Raw genomic sequence first — 21,589 nt, 5'->3', positions numbered from 1 at the left:
CTTTTCACTGAGTAATTTTGTTCCTAATGCATTCTACACCACTTGTACTGTATATACAAATCTACCTTCCGTAAAAGTCAGTCATCTCCAAGTCGATTACCTTAAAGCTATTTGAATTGCTCCAGACATGTTAAAATGTGGTAAGGTGGTTCTTGTAATGAGATAAGACCAGGATTCCTCACTCTGCTGCTGACCCCTCAGACTAAGCGAATGCTGGTGGAGAAAATGGGCCATGAGGCAGTGGAACTGGGCCATGGAGAAGCCAACATAACCGGGCTGGAGGAGAACACGCTCATCGCCAGTCTGTGCGACCTGATGGAAAGGATCTGGAGTCACGGGCTGCAGGTCAAACAGGTGCGCAGACGCAGTGTTCAAGAAGACAAGGGCTCTACACGATAGCTGTGTCAACAGCTACAATCCAGTTATAACTCACTGGGCCCTATTCAGCAAGGATGCAAAGGAAATGTTCTTATTGTTCTAAGCAACTCCTTGCTAGTTTTAAACTGTTAAACATGTATTATTCATTCCTTTCAGACAATTTGCCTTTGCCCTTATTGCTAAGTAGGGCCCACACTGTTTATAAAACTACCTAATAAGCCAATGATCTAAGAATGTTTTCTGTGGTTACGGATTAAAAGCCTTCTTTCGTCTCGTCCCTGTTTTATCAACCATTTTTAACCCAATTGCTATCCTATTGCAACTAATTTACAAGTAGGATTATTGGTATAACCAGTATAGTAGGTAGGTAAATGCACCTTGCTGTTACTAAAATTTGAAGTTGGATTTGGTAGGAGAGCATTTGGGGTTTGGATATTTGGGTCCTTGAACATGGAATTTACGAATGGGTAACTACATTATCAGTTGGAAGTGTTAATGAATGCCCTTGCTAATTAGGAAATACATTTGTGGAAACAAAAACCTTTGATGTTCTTCACACAGGGGAAATCTGCCTTGTGGTCTCATTTGCTTCAGTACCAAGAGAGGGAAGAGAAATTGGAACAAACAGCAGTCTCTCCAGGTAAGAATCCTGCACAACAATGACAGTATCAGATGAATAAAACATCATTATTGGAAATGAGAAGACCCTGTTGTTTCTTACACACCAAAGGCTGATTTTGTTTTTTGTTTTGTTTTTTCTTAAACAGCTGCTTTAACTGTTTGTACTTTCACAAATGTAATGACTTATAAGCATACCTATTTTTGTTCAGTGCCCCTGAATAGTTTTATTATGTTATTTTCACCAATATGACCTCACAAAATGTCAAAGCAATTACATGTGTAACCCACAGAAAGCAGTAGATAAACCTGAAATACAGTGACATTCCAGCAGTTATTGTTTAGCGGTTTGGCCATAGATCACTGCTTGCCTAATCCCAGGCCTGTCAGTTAGTTGCATTCAGTGCCTCAACAGTAAGCCCCTAAGACTAGTAACTTTTAAGTGCATTACGATGGGCCAAAAATATATCAACTTCAGACCAAAATGCAATTTGCACTATTTTTGTGAAAGGAAAAGCATACTTTTAATGTTAAACAAACAACGAAGGCACGTTCTTGAGTCTTGCAGGTTAAACTGAGTTGTATTAAACATATTATGTAAAAAAGAATGATAATACTGTAAAGGAATTTTAATTTATAAGTTGATTCAATCAGCATTGTTAGGTTTTTAATGCAGATAATCCCCTTGAAAAGCGTGTTCGCTATTTGTTCAGTCAATGTCTTTTATGTTTCTACAGTTTTGCTAGGACCAGAGAGACGGAAATCTGAGACAGGATTGACCATGCCTTTCCTCCGGGTGTCCCTTATTCAAGACATGAGGTTTATACAATATTGTGTAGATACCACATGATCTAAAGCTGTCTCATTAAAACTGGGTGTTCTTAACATTTACCACTTGACATTCATTACACACATAAAATCCCCAATGGAAAGGAAATGTATATTTGGTATCTCAATGGAAACAGTAATTAAGCAGTGTTTTTACAGGACAAAGGTATAGTGTGAGCGTGGCTTTGATCAGGATGCCTCGGCAATCAGTGGACAGACACATGCAAGACTTTTGTAAAACAGGATGTCATGGCTGTCTGCTCTTTCAGAAGAAATGTAAGATTTATATTTAGATTGATTGTAGCTGTAAGACCCCTTCCTACAGCCATAAGCAAGTTTACACACATTATTAAATAATTCAAAGCGCTCTGCCTCGGTATTGTTTATATGCAGAGGCTGCCTTGGCTGTTGATAAATCATACCCGTGGCTGAGGCTGTATGAATCACTGGGTCTGTGGATGGCATGGCATTCCTCTCCATACTTCGATTCTATAGCTATCGATTCTCGTTAAAGTTTTAGTGTGCCGTTATTTATTCAAATGACTGCTGGCAGTAATCCGAACCACAACACTAATAAATAATATTTATAATAAACCATTCAAGTACATAATGAGGTTTCTTGTTAAAAGTCCACCTGCAATTTACATATTTTGGTATTTATACATCATCATCTGCAAAGCCAGATTCTGACGGCTCCTTGTGGCTGCTTTATTTTTATAAATAATCATCCTATTGCAGAAGCCGATTGAAACAAGTTATTGGATCACCAGTAATAATATACTGCATATCCTATATGGCTCCGGATGGCATTTTCCAAATTCCTGCTGTTTCAGTGATTTCTATGCATTATTCCAGCAATCCCTCGGACTGATTTTTCTTTCCAATTGCTTGCTGTATGCCGGAGGATCTCAGGAGGCAGTGTGTTTGAGTACAAATAATTAGTCCCAGTGTTAGAGCTAAAATCCCATTGACCACTACCACTGACTCATTCTGTGACTTCATGGGGTCATGCCAACCATTTTGGTCACCTCATGTATTTGCTATTCCTCTTTTGGTAAATAGCATTAATGAACCTAATGTGACCTGACATAAAGTCAGTTCACCAACAAGAGGAAAAATCCCAGTTGTATAATAACTGCATTATTCATGAACCACTGAAAAAAAACATGCTGAATAATGTATCTGTTGCTTTTATCCATAAGGTGGATACTCACCAAAAAAAAACTGAAAAAAATGATTGCAGACAATGGTTCAGATTGTGACCCTTGATCTCCATTGCAGGCACATCCAGAACGTGAGTGAAATAAAGACGGATGTGGGTCGAGCTCGTGGCTGGATCAGGCTCTCGCTGGAGAAGAAGCTGCTCTCCCAGCACCTAAAACAGCTGCTGTCCAACCAGGCATTAACAAAGTAGGGGGAAAACATGTATGCAAGCGTTGATACACAGATCACTGAGACCGAGAGAGAGAGACCGAGAGAGAGACCAGAGAGAGAGACCAGAGAGAGAGACCAGAGAGAGAGACAGAGAGAGAGAGAGAGAGAGACAGACAGACAGACAGACAGAGACAAAGAGAGAGAGAGAGAGAGACAGAGAGAGAGAGAGAGAGAGACCAGAAGATGTTTTGAAAGCTAATTATCTACTAAAACAGATGGGATGGATTATGAATCAAGTTAGTCTGCATGATAGATTGCATGTCTTCAAAATAATTTTCGAATGAACAAAAATGTCATGTTCTACGATGGTTGTCTGATGTTCTTGGGACTTTGCATCCTAGCCTAAGGATGTGCTAAGTTTTCTTTTTTTAATATAAGGCATGGGCTCTGGGAATGCATATGTTATTAAAAAAAGTGATGAATTGTTGATCAATGAAAATGGTATGAAAAATATAAATGCATTTCATGTTTATTCTGTGTGTGCTGTACAGAAAGCTGTATAAGCGTTATGCTTTCCTCCGCTGTGAAGAAGAGAAGGAGCAGTTCCTCTATCACCTCCTCACGCTCAACACGGTTGATTACTTCTGCTTCACTAGTGTCTTCACTACCATCAGTAAGTGTGAGGAAATGGCTCTGTGTCTCATTAAACGCAGCCTCCGTGTTGCAGTACTTTCTGGAACTACCTGAAAGTACTGTGTTTTTTGAGGGTTTTTAGCATTCGTTCTTGGAAAATAGATAAAAGGCTGCCTTGCAGCTTATGAAATAATGAAAATAGGTTTTCTTGCAACAAAAAGGTTTAGCAGTTGATTTTGATTGCAGTGAGCTGGGAAGTTGCTCAAATAAGAAACACTACTGTGTTTTATTTCCCTGAATTAGTTTGGTAGGACGACAGCATATATCACAGTGACACTGAGGACCCCTACAAAAAGGCCACATGTGGAAACTGAATAGGGTGGTGTTATCTTACCTCTGTTGCCTTGAAAATAAAAACATTTTTGTCCCCTAAAATTAAATCTTGTTCTTGCATCCTGTAGTGATACCCTACAGAGCAGTGATCATCCCCATAAAGAAGCTGAGCAATGCAATCACCACCTCAAACCCCTGGGTCGGTGTCTCAGGAGAGCTGGGGGACTCAGGAGTGATGCAGATTCCAAAGAACGTACTGGAGATCACCTTCGATGTGAGTTTCCAAAAGATTCAGTCGGACAGACCAACAAACATTCTTGTAGTTCTCAATTAGTTTTGCCACGGAACAGGTTAGGTTGATGCAAGTGAAAATCGCTGGCACTAAAGCTGTTGCCTACTGCCTTACTAAAAACTGCATAAAATATATATAGAACTAATCTTTTGTTCCTTTTCCAGTCTAGTTTTCAGCCCAAATGCTCCATTGTATCTGCATTATTCAAGGTTAGATGACATTCTCTCCTCACTCGATAAAGGTTTTGGTGACAGCTGCTAACTACATTAACCTTTTAGATTCCAGAACCCACTATTGTAGATTCCTAGAATGCTTACTGGTGCCCTTTTGCTTTGGCCTAATACGCACAGTTGTCATGGTTAGCCTTCCTACCTCAATCTGGAAATGTTCTGTCTTTGAACCTCCAGAAAAGTGTGCCTAAACAATGCTGTTAAAGGAAATATTTTGTTAAAAGAAAATATGTAAGTTTGTTTTTCTTTGTTTCCCTTTATTTTGTTTTAAATCTGCCACTTTTAAATACTGTTTGTAGAAAACCCCTCTTTTGGTTTTCTTGGTTTTTGAGTTCTGTTTATTGACAGATCCCTAGTAGCAGTAGTAAATGATGCTGGGGTGTAAAGAGCTAATCTATCAAAGGTATCTGATCCATGAGCTAGGATTGGAAAAGCTGTTTGTATCCAGGTGCACACTGGTTATTCTGTTATTCTCAGGTCTTTTCCAGTAACCCCATTGCAGATCATGGTTATCTGCAAGCTTTCTAAATATATGTTTGTTTATTTATTTCTTAGCAGACGCCCTTATCCAGGGCGATTTACAATTGTTACAAGATATCACATTATTTTTATATACAATTACATTATTTTTTACACATTATTTTTACATACAATTACCCATTTATACACTTGGGTTTTTACTGGAAAAATGTGGTTGATTGTACATGTCGACAGCCCTCAGTGGAGTTCAACATGATACGATCTTTGTTTACACTATACAGTAGTTTTTAATGTTAATGATATGTTTTGTTTTGTTGTGTTGTAGTGTGGTGTGGTGCGGTGGTGGGCAGGACTATTGCTTAGATCTTAAGGTAGATGAAACAAAGTACATGTGTTTTTCACAATGAAGTACCCTAGATTAATTGGAGCTTTGTTCTAAGTTGTTGCATTGTGTGGTGATATAAAAGGTGATGCCTTCATAACCTGGATGCTTTATTCACCAGCAGGCATGCAGGTTCGATCTCCAGGCTTAATTGTCCACTTTGATGTAGAACGTACAATAGGGTGGTTAAGTCTTGCTTACAGAAATGGTTGCATTGACTTATAGGAATATATAAATGCACTCTCAAGTTAATTGGATGGCAGTCTGTATTGCTGGTTAACACATTTAAGCAGAGTGACCTGATTTGGAATTGTTATCCATTTTTGTTGTTATTGGTTTTTTTTGTTTGTTTTTGTTTTTAAAGGTGATTGGAGTAAGTTGTCTGAATGTCTTGTTTGCCTTTAGTTCTAGACCATTTTATGTTTATGTAATTTTTTTTTTTTAAGGAAAGTGTACTGTCTTTGACACCGTCTGAAAACTTGTCCTGTTAAGAGCTATCCGTATTTGTAAAATAAGCTATTAAAACATTATTGAGTACATTGTATCAGGATTTAATGATGTAGAGCTTTTTAACACTTCAGGGCTCAACAGTCTGCTCAATTTGGTTGGTACAACCAATGCTTTCACTACCGATCAGAAATTTTAATGTTGTCTGCTACAAATAAACAAATCTGAAAAGAAACATGTTATAAGTTTATAAAAAAATTCTCTATTCTCTGTTTATTTTGTTAATGCAAAAGTATGAAACTCCACATGTTATGTAAAAAAAGAAAAAAATAGATATTCAACCTAAATTGGAACTGTAATAATTATTTTTGCAAAATTGTGTCTGTGTATTTAATTGTTTCATGTACGCCTACATTTTTCAGTGTGCACCTAACTTTTTTAACTTGGTGGCACATGTGCGCCGAAGAAAAAAAACTTAGCAGAGAGCCCTGCACTTCCAGTAGTTTCAATGGCTACCGACTTGATCTTTGGCACACCAGACAGAGCAGAGATTTTAAACCATTAACCATTAACGCTAACTCCTTACAGAAGTACTTGATTGAATGATACAATGAAAGATTAGGAGGATCTTTTTTTTTTCCTTTTCTCCACTGCAGTGTCAAAATCTGGGAAAGCTGACGACAGCTCAAATCGGACATGACAACTCTGGTCTGTTAGCGAAGTGGCTGGTGGACTGTGTGATGGTCAGGAATGAGATCACAGGACACACTTACAAGTAAGGGAGCTGGCATTTCTTTAACAGTTCAGTACATTTACAGATGTATGTGTTAATTCTTCCTTATTGGTTTATTAATTAGTTGTGTGCTAAAACTAGTAAAAAATATATGTAAGAGAGGACTTAGTTGGAGAAAAACTAGCTGTTCAGTCTTGGGAAGCAAAATGTTTCTGGGCTACATAGAACTGTTGATATAACTCTGTAACTCAAACTTGTGTCAGCTGGTGCAAAAAAATAGTCCTACAGACACTTCAATGAGATTTACCACTTCAGAGAACACTCTTGAAAGGAAACTTTGTGTTTTTGTTTCATCTAAGCGTATATTTTTGCACATCATAAAAACCTGAGGGTGAAAGCAGCCTTGTGTTGTGTGTTCAGGTTCCCGTGTGGCCGCTGGCTGGGGAAGGGGGTTGACGATGGGAGCCTGGAGAGAATACTGATTGGAGAGTTGCTCATGCCGTGTGCCGACGAGGACCTGAGCAAGCAGTGCAGGACCCCACCACTGCAGCGCTCCCCCACACAGACGCGCCGCCTCAGCATCACCTCACTGGCAGGCAGGAACAACAGTAAGTCATGAGGCAGGCCCTCCAGCATTCAGACACCAGCATTGCCATTTGGGGAGATATCTGAGGAGCTGCATTCTCAATTGACTGGAATAATTCTAGACACTGTAAGTCAAGAGTGACTAGCAGACTAGCAGTATTCAAGGTAACAGTAGAAAATTGTATCAATACATTTTTAATGGGGGGAGGCAGGAATCTATTGGTAAGAATACCAGTAGTAGCAGTTCTTTGTGGAATGATTTTGTTTTATGATCAAAAAGTAAATCTGATTTGAGCTCCTTTTGAATTAAAATTACTTCCAAAATAAATGTACACTATCATGTACCAGCTATTTCTAGAATATTGCAGTAGTGTTGACTCATGCGTTAGCCTAATATGGCACTTCCCCCTGCAGAGAGAAAGCCTTGTGATCCTGCTGTGCTATGAGAATCTAACAGTCCTCGATTACATAAAGTCAAAACAAAAGATAGGATAGAACCCTTTAACACACAAGCATGTACAATTGTTTAAAGTTATATTACAAATTCCCTTATTCCAAGCACTATAATAATGTTGTCAAATTGTTCTGATTAATTTATCTTCCAAAAGCACAGGACTGTTACAAAACGGCTTTCCCAGTGCTGCACCAAACCCTGCAGTACTGCTTGATTTCACACTTAAGTTTGTTCTGTGTTGGTTTGCAAGCAGTGGGTAAGCAATTTTGTGTCTGCCAAGCTTCCTGGCAGGTTTAACAAGGAGGGAGAGTGTATTGTGACTTGTAAACGTGATGATGGAGACAATCATAATACATGGGAATCAAACATGAGCATGTGTAGAATAATAATAATAAATATATATATATATATATATATATATATATATATATATATATATATATATATATGTGAAAAATGTGCAAAAATGCAGAAAATCAGACAAGGGGCAAATACTTTTTCACAGCACTGTATGTACAGTGCCTTGCGAAAGTATTCGGCCCCCTTGAACTTTACGACCTTTTGCCACATTTCAGGCTTCAAACATAAAGATATGAAACTGTAATTTTTTGTGAAGAATCAACAACAAGTGGGACACAATCATGAAGTGGAACGAAATTTATTGGATATTTCAAACTTTTTTAACAAATAAAAAACTGAAAAATTGGGCGTGCAAAATTATTCAGCCCCCTTAAGTTAATACTTTGTAGCGCCACCTTTTGCTGCGATTACAGCTGTAAGTCGCTTGGGGTATGTCTCTATCAGTTTTGCACATCGAGAGACTGAAATTTTTGCCCATTCCTCCTTGCAAAACAGCTCGAGCTCAGTGAGGTTGGATGGAGAGCATTTGTGAACAGCAGTTTTCAGTTCTTTCCACAGATTCTCGATTGGATTCAGGTCTGGACTTTGACTTGGCCATTCTAACACCTGGATATGTTTATTTGTGAACCATTCCATTGTAGATTTTGCTTTATGTTTTGGATCATTGTCTTGTTGGAAGACAAATCTCCGTCCCAGTCTCAGGTCTTTTGCAGACTCCATCAGGTTTTCTTCCAGAATGGTCCTGTATTTGGCTCCATCCATCTTCCCATCAATTTTAACCATCTTCCCTGTCCCTGCTGAAGAAAAGCAGGCCCAAACCATGATGCTGCCACCACCATGTTTGACAGTGGGGATGGTGTGTTCAGGGTGATGAGCTGTGTTGCTTTTACGCCAAACATAACGTTTTGCATTGTTGCCAAAAAGTTCGATTTTGGTTTCATCTGACCAGAGCACCTTCTTCCACATGTTTGGTGTGTCTCCCAGGTGGCTTGTGGCAAACTGTAAACGACACTTTTTATGGATATCTTTAAGAAATGGCTTTCTTCTTGCCACTCTTCCATAAAGGCCAGATTTGTGCAGTATACGACTGATTGTTGTCCTATGGACAGAGTCTCCCACCTCAGCTGTAGATCTCTGCAGTTCATCCAGAGTGATCATGGGCCTCTTGGCTGCATCTCTGATCAGTCTTCTCCTTGTATGAGCTGAAAGTTTAGAGGGACGGCCAGGTCTTGGTAGATTTGCAGTGGTCTGATACTCCTTCCATTTCAATATTATCGCTTGCACAGTGCTCCTTGGGATGTTTAAAGCTTGGGAAATCTTTTTGTATCCAAATCCGGCTTTAAACTTCTCCACAACAGTATCTCGGACCTGCCTGGTGTGTTCCTTGTTCTTCATGATGCTCTCTGCGCTTTAAACGGACCTCTGAGACTATCACAGTGCAGGTGCATTTATACGGAGACTTGATTACACACAGGTGGATTCTATTTATCATCATTAGTCATTTAGGTCAACATTGGATCATTCAGAGATCCTCACTGAACTTCTGGAGAGAGTTTGCTGCACTGAAAGTAAAGGGGCTGAATAATTTTGCACGCCCAATTTTTCAGTTTTTTATTTGTTAAAAAAGTTTGAAATATCCAATAAATTTCGTTCCACTTCATGATTGTGTCCCACTTGTTGTTGATTCTTCACAAAAAATTACAGTTTCATATCTTTATGTTTGAAGCCTGAAATGTGGTAAAAGGTCGCAAAGTTCAAGGGGGCCGAATACTTTCGCAAGGCACTGTATATGTGTGTGTACATATATATATATATATATATATATATATATATATGTATGTATGTATGTACACACACACACACACAGAAGGAAGTGTCATGGAAGAATACGTTATTTATTGCTTGAAATATATGTAATAAACACTGTCTTTTGGATGTTAAAGCAAAATGGCATTGATGCCCAGAAGATAAATAGCATTACAGCCCCCCCAGGACATGATCAGCACCCAGCGCTGCCATCGTAATTAAAGATGATTGCTCGAGCTGTACTGTATGAGGCCTGTCAGGATTAGTTTCAATTAGATTGCTACCTGTTCTTCCTCACTGAGAACATGCCATGGATGTCAAGTCTCAAGGTTTACCCATGGAACTCAAGGTTTTTCACAATTGAGAGTCTCACGGCTGTGCAATGGATTCTGACGTTTGTGCATATTAAGTTTGCTATTGTTTGCAAAGCTGCGAAACCCTTTATACATGATACAGCGGCAAATCCAACTGTCTAGGCCTATTATTTCATTTCTTTTTTTTTGGGGGGGGGGGGGGGGTCACCATGATGAGGTGTACATTACCATTCTATATTCCTATAGCTGCTACGCAAACTCCCCTCTTACCAATAATAATAATAATCACATTCACACTAACTGAAGATTTTATTAAAACTGACAATAAAAAAGAAAGTATGTTAAACTAATTTTCTCAGTATTTACAAAGAAATATGTGTCGATGTATTCTTTTTTTAATGATTTACATGTTAAACCAGATCACATATAAACATTCACAGTGAAATGTTTGGTTTTATTTATTTTATTTCGTCTCCACAAAAGGAGCAAAAGCAAACAGTATTTTATTTTCATGACTAGCTACAGTTGTGTGTGTTTTTTATATAATGTACTCGGGTTGTATTTGTGTCGTTTGCTTCGCTCCCGATGTCCATAACCCTTAAGTCTAGGTCAGTGACATAGCTGTCAGCCATGTGCAAAAATCTTGAGCCCTCAGCAGCAGCCCCCCCGATCCCTCCCCCCCCCCCCATTCCCAAGGTTTTTCAGCAGTGGTCTCACTGGTGTGAACACTTACGGGTTGACATGTATGACATGCAAACATTTTTAAACCCGCAGACATGCTGGTGGCTTGGATAATCTTTGAAACGAAACAGCTTTGAATACATTTACATCCAAATCAGTATATAGCTCTATATTTTTAAAGGTATTTCATTTCTTTCTTTCATTCATTTCTTGTTTTTTGTCTTTTTAGAGCCGAATGCTGGCCAAATTCAGGAGGCCATCGGGGAAGCTGTGAATAATATTGTAAAACACTTTCATAAACCTGAAAAGGAGGTAGGTACACTAATCCACTGATTACAGTACAGGGGCTTGCTGAAAATGTTGCATCACATCAGTCAGTAATCTATGGGAACCTTTTTTTTATTAAAACCACCAAAGAGAGGATGTGATCCCAAACTGAAAGCGACGAGACTCGCTCAAAGTGTTACAGAACCCCTTGCACAGTTACAAGAAAGATATTATGTTACCTTTGCTGTGTCCCGTGTTGTCTGTATCGCAGTGTTATGTTTTTGAACATATCAACCACTCTTTGGGTCATAACTGGGGAAATACATTTTCTCAGCATTTACTTGGGAGCGTTTGGTAGGTGAAGAAAACAAATCTTCTAAGGAACACAGTGTATCCAGATCACGCTCCCTCCTGCAGCAATGCAGGTTTTCTGTTCCCACAATACACCACTCATTTCAATCACAGCACGAGAATTGCTGCAGGAAGGAGAATAAACTGCATATACAGTACTGCGATGTTCAGAAGAAGAAATCTCTTTCTCCTGGCGAACGAATCCTTATTTAGCATCAGATTTTTAATTATGCATGAACCCGTGCACACTATATAATAGCTTTTTTATTCATGGCAAACCTTTATGGGTTACATTAAAATAGCTTAATGTAAAATATATAGACGTATTCTCAGCTGACTGGAATAATCATACACTGTGTAAGGCAAGAGTGGCAAGTAGTTTTCAAGGGTACAATAAAAAAACCTGCATTAATAAAAATGTAATGGGGGGGGATCTATTGATAAAACTACCAGTGGCAGTTTTGTGTGTGTGTGTGTGTGTGTGTGTGTGTGTGTGTGTGTGTGTGTGTGTGTGTGTGTGTGTGTGTTTTTACTGATAGTGGCACTAATATGTAGGGAATACCTATTTGTTCGTTTTGATCAAAAACTAAATCTATATTATTACTACTCAAATGAATTCCCAGTGTCATTTACCAGCTTTCAGCACAGCATTTTTCAGAAGTAAGCTTGTAGTAGTTGGTGCCCCTGCATTTGCCTAACCTGGCTTTCTCCTGCAGAGAGGAAGCCTCACAATCCTGCTGTGTGGTGAGAACGGCCTGGTCTCGGCTCTGGAGCAGTTTTTCCACCACGGGTTCAAATCTTCCCGCATTTTCCAGAAGAACGTCTTCGTCTGGGATTTCATAGGTAAGAAAAAAATTGGGATCTGCTATTTTGGTAATGGATGTTCATAAACAGTTGATCTTAAACCCAAATGGAGGCCCAGTTTCATGCATCACAGATTTAGTTTAGTTAAAGGTAAAATGCTCTATCTGTGCTTTATTTTCCTGGCAGGGAAGCTATCCTTGTCATGCTGATGCTGCAGCAGGTTGCTGTACTGCAGTCCCATTCGCAGGCAGGTTGTAGTGTTCGGTGGATAAGCACCCTCTAGTGGACTCAGCCATATTTCAGGCAGTGTTTTAAAATGCAGGGTATTGGCAATAAATACCAAATGTCTCCCAATACATTTATATATATATATATATATATATATATATATATATATATATATATATATATATATATATATATATATATATGTGTGTGTGTGTGTGTGTGTGTGTGTGTGTGTGTGTGTGTGTGTGTATGTGTGTGTATATATATATATATATATATATATATATATATATATATATATATATATATATACACACAAACAATATCTTTAGATTTCATTGAGTTCTGGATGTTAAATTATGCATGCCAATCGTGTACTGTAAACCCATAGATGATATAATGAAAGTTAATAAAAACACTAAAGCATTTATGGATTATGTAAAATGACTTAATATAAAATGTATAGTTGTCTGCTCAACTGACTGGGAAAAATAGCACTTTCTAATGAAACCACATTGAGATGGGAGAAATTGGAGTTCTACCAAAAATCTAAAGATAGAATTTATTCTGCAGGGAAATGTTGAAACAGCTGTAAGCGTGTGGATATAGAACAGTGGATGATACTGTTTTAAAAAGCCATTGTGTTTTTCAGTTTAAAAATTAAAATTCATATCAAACTGCTTTGCACCCCCAAGTGAGTATTGTGACCATGATAAGAAGTTATTAAATGGAGAATACTTCATGGGGCAGTGTGTTTATGTAGCATCCCACCCCTCGGGTAGGTATTAAATTATCATTTATGACACACTATTTTTTATACTATTTAGTGAGCAGTTTTTTCCTGCCAGAGTTCTAAAGTTCTGTGCTGCTTGTTGCTCTGCTCTCTTTGTCTGACAGCTTGCTCTGTTGCAGGTGTTAATGCGCACGTGTTTCCCATAATAACTGGACGGTTATTACAGGAAATATCAACTGGATGAGCCCATTGAAAAAATTGCTTGCCAGTCATTATATTATGTAAAGTTGTCGATGTAATAAACATTCCCTCGAGGTCAACTAGTGGGTCCGACACGTTTCCACGCTGTTTTATTTTTTATTATCTCCCTGTCATTCACTCATCTGAACCACGTTGTTTTATTTTCTATTATCTCCCTGTCATTCCCTCATCTGAACCACGTTGTTTTATTTTTTATTATATCCCTGTCATTCACTCATCTGAACCACATTGTTTTATTTTTTATTATATCCCTGTCATTCACTCATCTGAACCACGTTGTTTTATTTTTTATTATATCCCTGTCATTCACTCATCTGAACCACGTTGTTTTATTTTTTATTATCTCCCTGTCATTCCCTCATCTGAACCACGTTGTTTTATTTTTTATTATCTCCCTGTCATTCCCTCATCTGAACCACGTTGTTTTATTTTTTATTATCTCCCTGTCATTCCCTCATCTGAACCACGTTGTTTTATTTTCTATTATATCCCTGTCATTCCCTCATCTGAACCACGTTGTTTTATTTTTTATTATATCCCTGTCATTCACTCATCTGAACCACGTTGTTTTATTTTCTATTATAACCCTGTCATTCCCTCATCTGAACCACGTTGTTTTATTTTTTATTATATCCCTGTCATTCACTCATCTGAACCACGTTGTTTTATTTTTTATTATCTCCCTGTCATTCCCTCATCTGAACCACGTTGTTTTATTTTTTATTATCTCCCTGTCATTCCCTCATCTGAACCACGTTGTTTTATTTTTTATTATCTCCCTGTCATTCCCTCATCTGAACCACGTTGTTTTATTTTCTATTATATCCCTGTCATTCCCTCATCTGAACCACGTTGTTTTATTTTCTATTATATCCCTGTCATTCCCTCATCTGAACCACGTTGTTTTATTTTTTATTATATCCCTGTCATTCACTCATCTGAACCACGCTGTTTTATTTTCTATTATATCCCTGTCATTCCCTCATCTGAACCACGCTGTTTTATTTTTTATTATATCCCTGTCATTCACTCATCTGAACCACGTTGTTTTATTTTCTATTATATCCCTGTCATTCACTCATCTGAACCACGTTGTTTTATTTTTTATTATATCCCTGTCATTCACTCATCTGAACCACGTTGTTTTATTTTTTATTATATCACTCATCTGAACCACGTTGTTTTATTTTTTATTATATCCCTGTCATTCCCTCATCTGAACCACATTGTTTTATTTTTTATTATATCACTCATCTGAACCACGCTGTTTTATTTTCTATTATATCCCTGTCATTCCCTCATCTGAACCACGTTGTTTTATTTTCTATTATATCCCTGTCATTCACTCATCTGAACCACGTTGTTTTATTTTTTATTATATCCCTGTCATTCCCTCATCTGAACCACGTTGTTTTATTTTTTATTATATCCCTGTCATTCACTCATCTGAACCACGCTGTTTTATTTTCTATTATATCCCTGTCATTCACTCATCTGAACCACGTTGTTTTATTTTTTATTATATCCCTGTCATTCACTCATCTGAACCACGTTGTTTTATTTTTTATTATATCACTCATCTGAACCACGTTGTTTTATTTTTTATTATATCCCTGTCATTCCCTCATCTGAACCACGTTGTTTTATTTTTTATTATCTCCCTGTCATTCCCTCATCTGAACCACATTGTTTTATTTTTTATTATATCACTCATCTGAACCACGTTGTTTTATTTTTTATTATATCCCTGTCATTCACTCATCTGAACCACGTTGTTTTATTTTTTATTATATCCCTGTCATTCACTCATCTGAACCACGTTGTTTTATTTTTTATTATATCCCTGTCATTCACTCATCTGAACCACGTTGTTTTATTTTTTATTATATCACTCATCTGAACCACGTTGTTTTATTTTTTATTATCTCCCTGTCATTCCCTCATCTGAACCACGTTGTTTTATTTTTTATTATATCACTCATCTGAACCACGTTGTTTTATTTTTTATTATATCCCTGTCATTCCCTCATCTGAACCAAGTTGTTTTATTTTCTATTATATCCCTGTCATTCACTCATCTGAACCACATTGTTTTATTTTTTATTATATCCCTGTCATTCACTCATCTGAACCACGTTGTTTTATTTTTTATTATAACCCTGTCATTAACTACAGGGGTCAGCATTCATGATAATGTTTATTTACTGTATTTTTTTTTTATTTAGTTAACCAGATAATCACAGCAGTACAACATCTCCTTTCTAGTATAGTTCTGATGTTGCACAATATCAAATCACAATTACTGTACCTGTATAATTTTTCTTTAAAATGTTATGCTTGATTGTAACAGAAGCACCATCTCCTGGCTGATTCTGTGTATATTCTGTATATTTTGTATGCATTTAAACTTCCTAATCTATTTATACCAGACCTGACCCAGTACATTTGAATGCCATTGTTTGTTTTTATTGCACAGAGAAAGCCGTGGCCTACTTTGAAATGACGGATCAGATTGGGGACACTGAGGAGGAAACGGAATCATTCAGATCCATGTATAAAGTATTCTGTCATTATGTGAACGCCATCAATGTAACCCCAAGGAACATTGGAAAAGATGGAAAATTCCAGCTTCTTGTTTGTCTTGGGGCAAGGTATGTGTCAGTCATCTCCTGCTGCTTTAGAGCAGTACCATTCTTGTGCAGGGCAAATTGTCTACTTTAGAACATAAGTATTAATAGGACAAGGAGATCAGTAAATCTTATAAAAACAGAAGCTATTTTAACACTTTATTGAAACTGATTTTAATAACTAATTTTAATAATTAATAGCTCACCTAGCAACATTTAACTTTTCTGCTACATAAGAAAATAAATATTTTCTGAACTGGGAATAGATAAAACCATTGATTTTATATTCTGCTTTTGCAATTTCAGGGACCACTTGCTTCCTCAATGGATCCCGCTCCTGGTAGAATGCCCTCTAATCACAAGGATGTATGAAGAATGTGCTCTGCTGCGGGACCACCTGACAGTGAATCCCCTCATTCGGGTGTTACAGACAATCCATGAGTTCAATATTACACTGGAATCCTCGCTGGTCAAAGGAATAACCCTGTAGCCTTACTGTATGTTAAAAAAGACTGGCTGCCATGGGATACTGTAGGGACCTTTTTCTGGCCCATATTGCTGCTGGTAGTGCAACACTGGATGGCAAGTGACATTTAATAGATTGAAAACAAAGGACATCAAAGACTGGGCCACAAGACGTGGGAGAAAGCATAGCGGCCTGGTCAGGAAGTAATTTATAAAGCTGAATGCAGTATTACCTAGCGTGTCTAAAGAAACGTTGACATTTAGTAAGAATATAGAATATTTTTCATGTGTTTAGATGTGTGTAAATACGTTTTCAATAAAAATAAAAGGTTAATACACTGCTAAGATGAGTTTACCAGAAAACAAAAGACAAACATGTTCTTATGTAATGTAATGTGTTTTGCTGACTATTTAGTTCAGTAGAATTTTCAGCTATTGCTAGAAGGCATGCTGTCAGTCACACTTGACAAGCATGGTTCTGTTTTGTTCGCTTTTTTCAGGGATAGTTTTCTCACTAGCATGCCATAGTTACTGCTCGGGAATTCAAATGTAGTCACTAGGCAATAACATTTTTTTTACATTAGATTAGTCATCAATATCGGACTAGTGGCAAGCCCAAGATTTTTTGATGATCAAACTGTATTGCAGTAGATCCATCACCACCAGATATTGATGACTTGTGACAAACGTACCACTTTTATGGAATGGCCATACTGTGCAAGTGTGTCCTTTCTGGAGCAATTGATGCACAGCATGCCTTCTCCATCACAAGATCAAATCCGGGTTCGAAGCCACTGCATCGTGTTGTGACTATGAGACCTTCTCTGCCTGGAGGTTGCATTGTGAAGTTTACTTCTACTGCTGCCAATGCAAGCTTTATCTTTATCTTCAGCTCTGAATGGCTTTTCTTGTCCAATTAGATTTCCGTGTTTCTTTCACAGCAAAAGGGACCCTCCAGTACAGAACACTGCTCTGGTTATAATGGAACATTAAGGCATTAGTATATCATCATAACTCATAATAATGTTTGTGCTGGAAACAGGATATATGTGTATATATATATATATATATATATATATATATATATATATATATATATATATAGTATCAGAGCTGGAAACGTATGTTGAATTTCACGGGAAGAGAATTGCACTAAAATATATATTATCCCAGATCTAGTGTATTAAATCAGTTACATATATATATATATATATATATATATATATATATTACATCATAGGTAAAATGTTTTGGCTGATGATTTTACCTTGCTATTAACTTGTGCAATTAAAGGCCCAACAAGATTGCCGTGTTTTGTCAGGGCTGTTCTAGTTCAATCAGCTTGGCCCTGTTTAAAAAGTACAGTGTATATATAAAGTTGCAGTTTTAGTCTCATAGAAGGCTACGCTCGTCCCATCACTACAATAGATCTGCACTTTACACCACAATACATTGCTTATGCCTATCTGGCTGTCCATGGTCTTGCATATTACAAATAGTATTAAATGCTCTAATACTTGATACACAGTGTATTCCTGTATTTTAGTGCAGCTGTGGAACTCCAGTTAAACCTAAATAAACGTGTCAAGCAATCTTTAAAAGGGTTGTGCACTCCTTATGCATAAGTCAACTAAATCAACTAGGTAGCCAGGCTTACAGCTTTTGGAGTGTCCATTTCTAAGTTCACTGTTTAGCAGCTTAATGAGTACTGTAACATGGAATGATATTTAATTCGAGTTTGTACAGTTGTCTTGCATTTAAATTGTGTTGTCCTTAATTAATGTGGGCATGCTTTGTGGTGTGCCCAATTTCAATATAAATATAATTCTCTGCAACTGATCCTACCAATTGTCCAATGCAAGATTGTGTGTAAATTACATGTCAGGCCTGTCCAATATCACGGCTTTTATGGGAATCCTAATCATTAAATGGGGCAAACAGAAAGTTATGTGTTGGGTTGTACAAACCCGATTTAAAATACCATTGTTCGTGTTACTTCTAATAAAGCCAGCCTTTTTAAATGTGTTTTTCTAATCTCAAGACTAAAATATTTGTAGGAGGCTGTGTGGTCCAATGGTTAAAGAAAAGGGTTTGTAACCAGGAGGTCCCCGGTTCAAATCCCACCTCAGCCACTGACTCATTGTGTGACCTGAGCAAGTCACTTAACCTCCTTGTGCTCCGTCTTTCGGGTGAGACGTAGTTGTAAGTGACTCTGCAGCTGATGCATAGTTCACACACCCTAGTCTCTGTAAGTCACCTTGGATTGCTAAATAAACAAATAATAATAATAATTAACTTTCAACTTGCTACACCTTTTAGATGTTCGTCTTAGAGGGTAGCAATATATATGGATCTGTGCAGCTAATATTGTGGAGCATGGCTCTTAACAGTTTAAATGGAAAGGTTTGCAGTGATCAATTACAGTATATGTTTACCCCTGGAAGAACTTTTAAAGTGAAACATAAAAAAAAAAACAGCATTTAAAGCATTGCTGCCTTTTTTTTTTTCAGGATATCGTGTGAATGCACTGCATAAACACAGTTGTGTGTCTTTATTTTTATTAAACTTAAGCTCTAGTGTCAGTGCAGTAAAATGTCTGTTCACATCACTGTTATGTTGTAGTATTTATGAAACATTTCATTAAAAAAGCTTTGTTCCTTATGTTTTTTTTTCTTCCATATGAGAACTACAACCTGTTCCTTTTCAGAATTGAAGTCACATAGGTTCCCTGTCAGAAAGAGAATTGAGACAGAACCAAATTAGAATACCTGGTGAGCGAGTATGGGACAACTAGTTTGATATTCATGAAAGTGCGCTAGATGATTTTAAACTGTTAGAACAGATTAAATAATTCCTGATTTTAAAGCTTTGTTACTGTAAGTTTTGAATCTAGAAGATGCAGGGAGATTTTATCATCCATATAAAAGGGAACTTAATTGCAGCAATACAGTTAGTGATAATAAATAATGTACTGTACAGATAATAAAGAAGATTAGATTTGTGACAAATCTCCACAGAATTATTGCAATGTGCTAATAATGTTTCACACCAACATTCCTCACTTTCAGATCATAATACTATTTTTCAGAACTTAACTGGAAACCTCTTCAATTGACCTCTTGCTTGTTAAAGGATAGTAAGTGAAAGCCTTAATTTAAAGTTACTTTTAAATAACAATTCAAACAAATAATATATTAGTTAGTAGATATGGGAAATATTTACAATCCAATAATACAACTGGCTATTAAGTTAAGTAAATTTAAGCAACACGTGGTAAAAAAGTGGCATTGAATTTATTACTGATAAAATTATATTCTTTAATCAATAAAGATTCATAGTCTAATGATGAAACATTAGAATTGCATAATCTACATGCGGCATTTGATCATTTTAAAAGAAATGGCAAAAGTGCTTTTGTGTTAAGTGGTTGGAAAAGAGAAAAATAGCAGCTTTTTTTGGCTCTGGAAAAATTGTATTTTAAATGAAAATCAATCTGATCTCTTAACATTAATGGTAAAGAAATCCATAACCGAGGCAGAGGTGTTTTTGAATACCCAATAGATTAAAAGGTGTTTTAAACCAAGTTATTAATGAGACTCAATTGGGCTTTATGAAAAATAGACCTATTAAAAATGATTTTTGCTTTATTGAAAAATAGATACATAAAAGACCTTGATATTGTTTTTAGACTTCTGGTACGTGCTTGATACTGTAGTGCACACATTTCTATTTAAAGCCGACCAATTGATTGATTTTGGGAACCATTTTACTCTTTAGTTTCTGGCACCTCACCTTTTCTGTTTTTACTTGTAGCACAATTATTAGCTGTTGCTATTGGAAGTCATAATTATATTATTGGTATAAACATAGACTTGATAGAAATTAAAATCACACAATTACCAGATGACACAACATTGTTTTAAAGCAATGTGGATTAAGTTAAGAAAGCCATTGATCATATTAGTCTATTCTCCAGTGCTTCTGGGTTCAAACAAAATTTAGCATCGGGTGACATTTTAGGGTTGATGTAAGTATAGGCGCAGTGCAAAGAATTCCGGATTGAAAATTCAAATTGCATGCTACCAGGCTATTATTTTGCACTGCGCCCTATGTAAGCTTAAGAGCAATGCAAATTACTCAACACACACAAATAGTGATCCGCAATTATGATAGTGAGGGTCTCAATGAGCACATTGGTCTATTTACTGGCCGCACTTGCAGATTTAGTACAGAGTACAGAGAGTAGTAGACACTGTATGACATTTGTGGAGGATGGAAATACAAAGCAAAAATATGTCGGAGGAAGTGTAGCTAAGTCCTCTTGGTGCACGGAAAAGAAAAGAAACGTTTTCTGAGAAGAAGCTGAGAGTCCTTACGGCTGAGATCATTCAGCATGAAACAGAGTTGTTAGGAAAAGCCTCAGCCAACATCAGTTATAGTATCCTATAATTATGCTAGTATCCTAAATTATATGTATTGTGCCCTTTTCAGCATGACATCCAGAAATGTGCCTAGCACTCTGGAAAAGGTGGATTGGGTTATCCCTCCAGACATTCCAACTGTGTTCTGAAAGGAACCAGAGGCTACCTAGTCCAGAGAACACAGCACTAGGTACAGCAGGGATAGTGGTCCCTAGATTGACGCTGGGGTCTAGCGCATCCCTCAATTCAGCTCTTAGGTCTAGGATGACCTGCGGAGTGAGACGATAATGCTTTAACACCGAATCCCAAACAAAGTGACCCTGGGATTGAATATGCGGGGTCTTCTTCGCCTTGACCTTCTCCGAACGTGTTCCTGCCTCTCCTCAACAAGAGCCAAGTGTTTCCATATCAGGAAGTGTACCACAGCAGCCATCCTGAAGCCAATGACAGGTCTCTGCAGGTGTGTGCTTTTATACAGCTCTTAGTTACTCGCTTCTACAATGG

The 21,589-nt window shown here is 37.3% G+C and overlaps 1 protein-coding gene across 5 annotated transcripts in view; it reads left to right on the top strand.

The window, feature by feature from the left end:
• The window catches only part of LOC117419926 (DENN domain-containing protein 5B-like), a 76,819-nt gene extending 57,494 nt beyond the window's left edge, over positions 1-19,325 (top strand). For all 5 annotated transcript variants that reach the window (XM_058986256.1, XM_058986255.1, XM_034926440.2 and 2 more), the window contains 12 exons: positions 202-354; positions 940-1,018; positions 1,734-1,815; positions 3,106-3,234; positions 3,750-3,871; positions 4,293-4,438; positions 6,652-6,770; positions 7,149-7,336; positions 11,158-11,240; positions 12,263-12,389; positions 16,049-16,223; positions 16,506-19,325. In XM_058986256.1, coding sequence (XP_058842239.1) covers positions 202-354; positions 940-1,018; positions 1,734-1,815; positions 3,106-3,234; positions 3,750-3,871; positions 4,293-4,438; positions 6,652-6,770; positions 7,149-7,336; positions 11,158-11,240; positions 12,263-12,389; positions 16,049-16,223; positions 16,506-16,689 — 1,587 coding nt within the window. In that variant the 3' untranslated portion in view covers positions 16,690-19,325. The remainder of the gene's footprint in view (positions 1-201; positions 355-939; positions 1,019-1,733; positions 1,816-3,105; positions 3,235-3,749; positions 3,872-4,292; positions 4,439-6,651; positions 6,771-7,148; positions 7,337-11,157; positions 11,241-12,262; positions 12,390-16,048; positions 16,224-16,505) is intronic.
• Positions 19,326-21,589: the final 2,264 nt, after the last annotated feature.

The sequence above is a fragment of the Acipenser ruthenus genome, chromosome 14 (assembly GCF_902713425.1).
Source record: "Acipenser ruthenus chromosome 14, fAciRut3.2 maternal haplotype, whole genome shotgun sequence".
Lineage (NCBI taxonomy): Eukaryota > Metazoa > Chordata > Actinopteri > Acipenseriformes > Acipenseridae > Acipenser > Acipenser ruthenus.
This window is presented reverse-complemented; position numbering and strand designations above follow the sequence as displayed.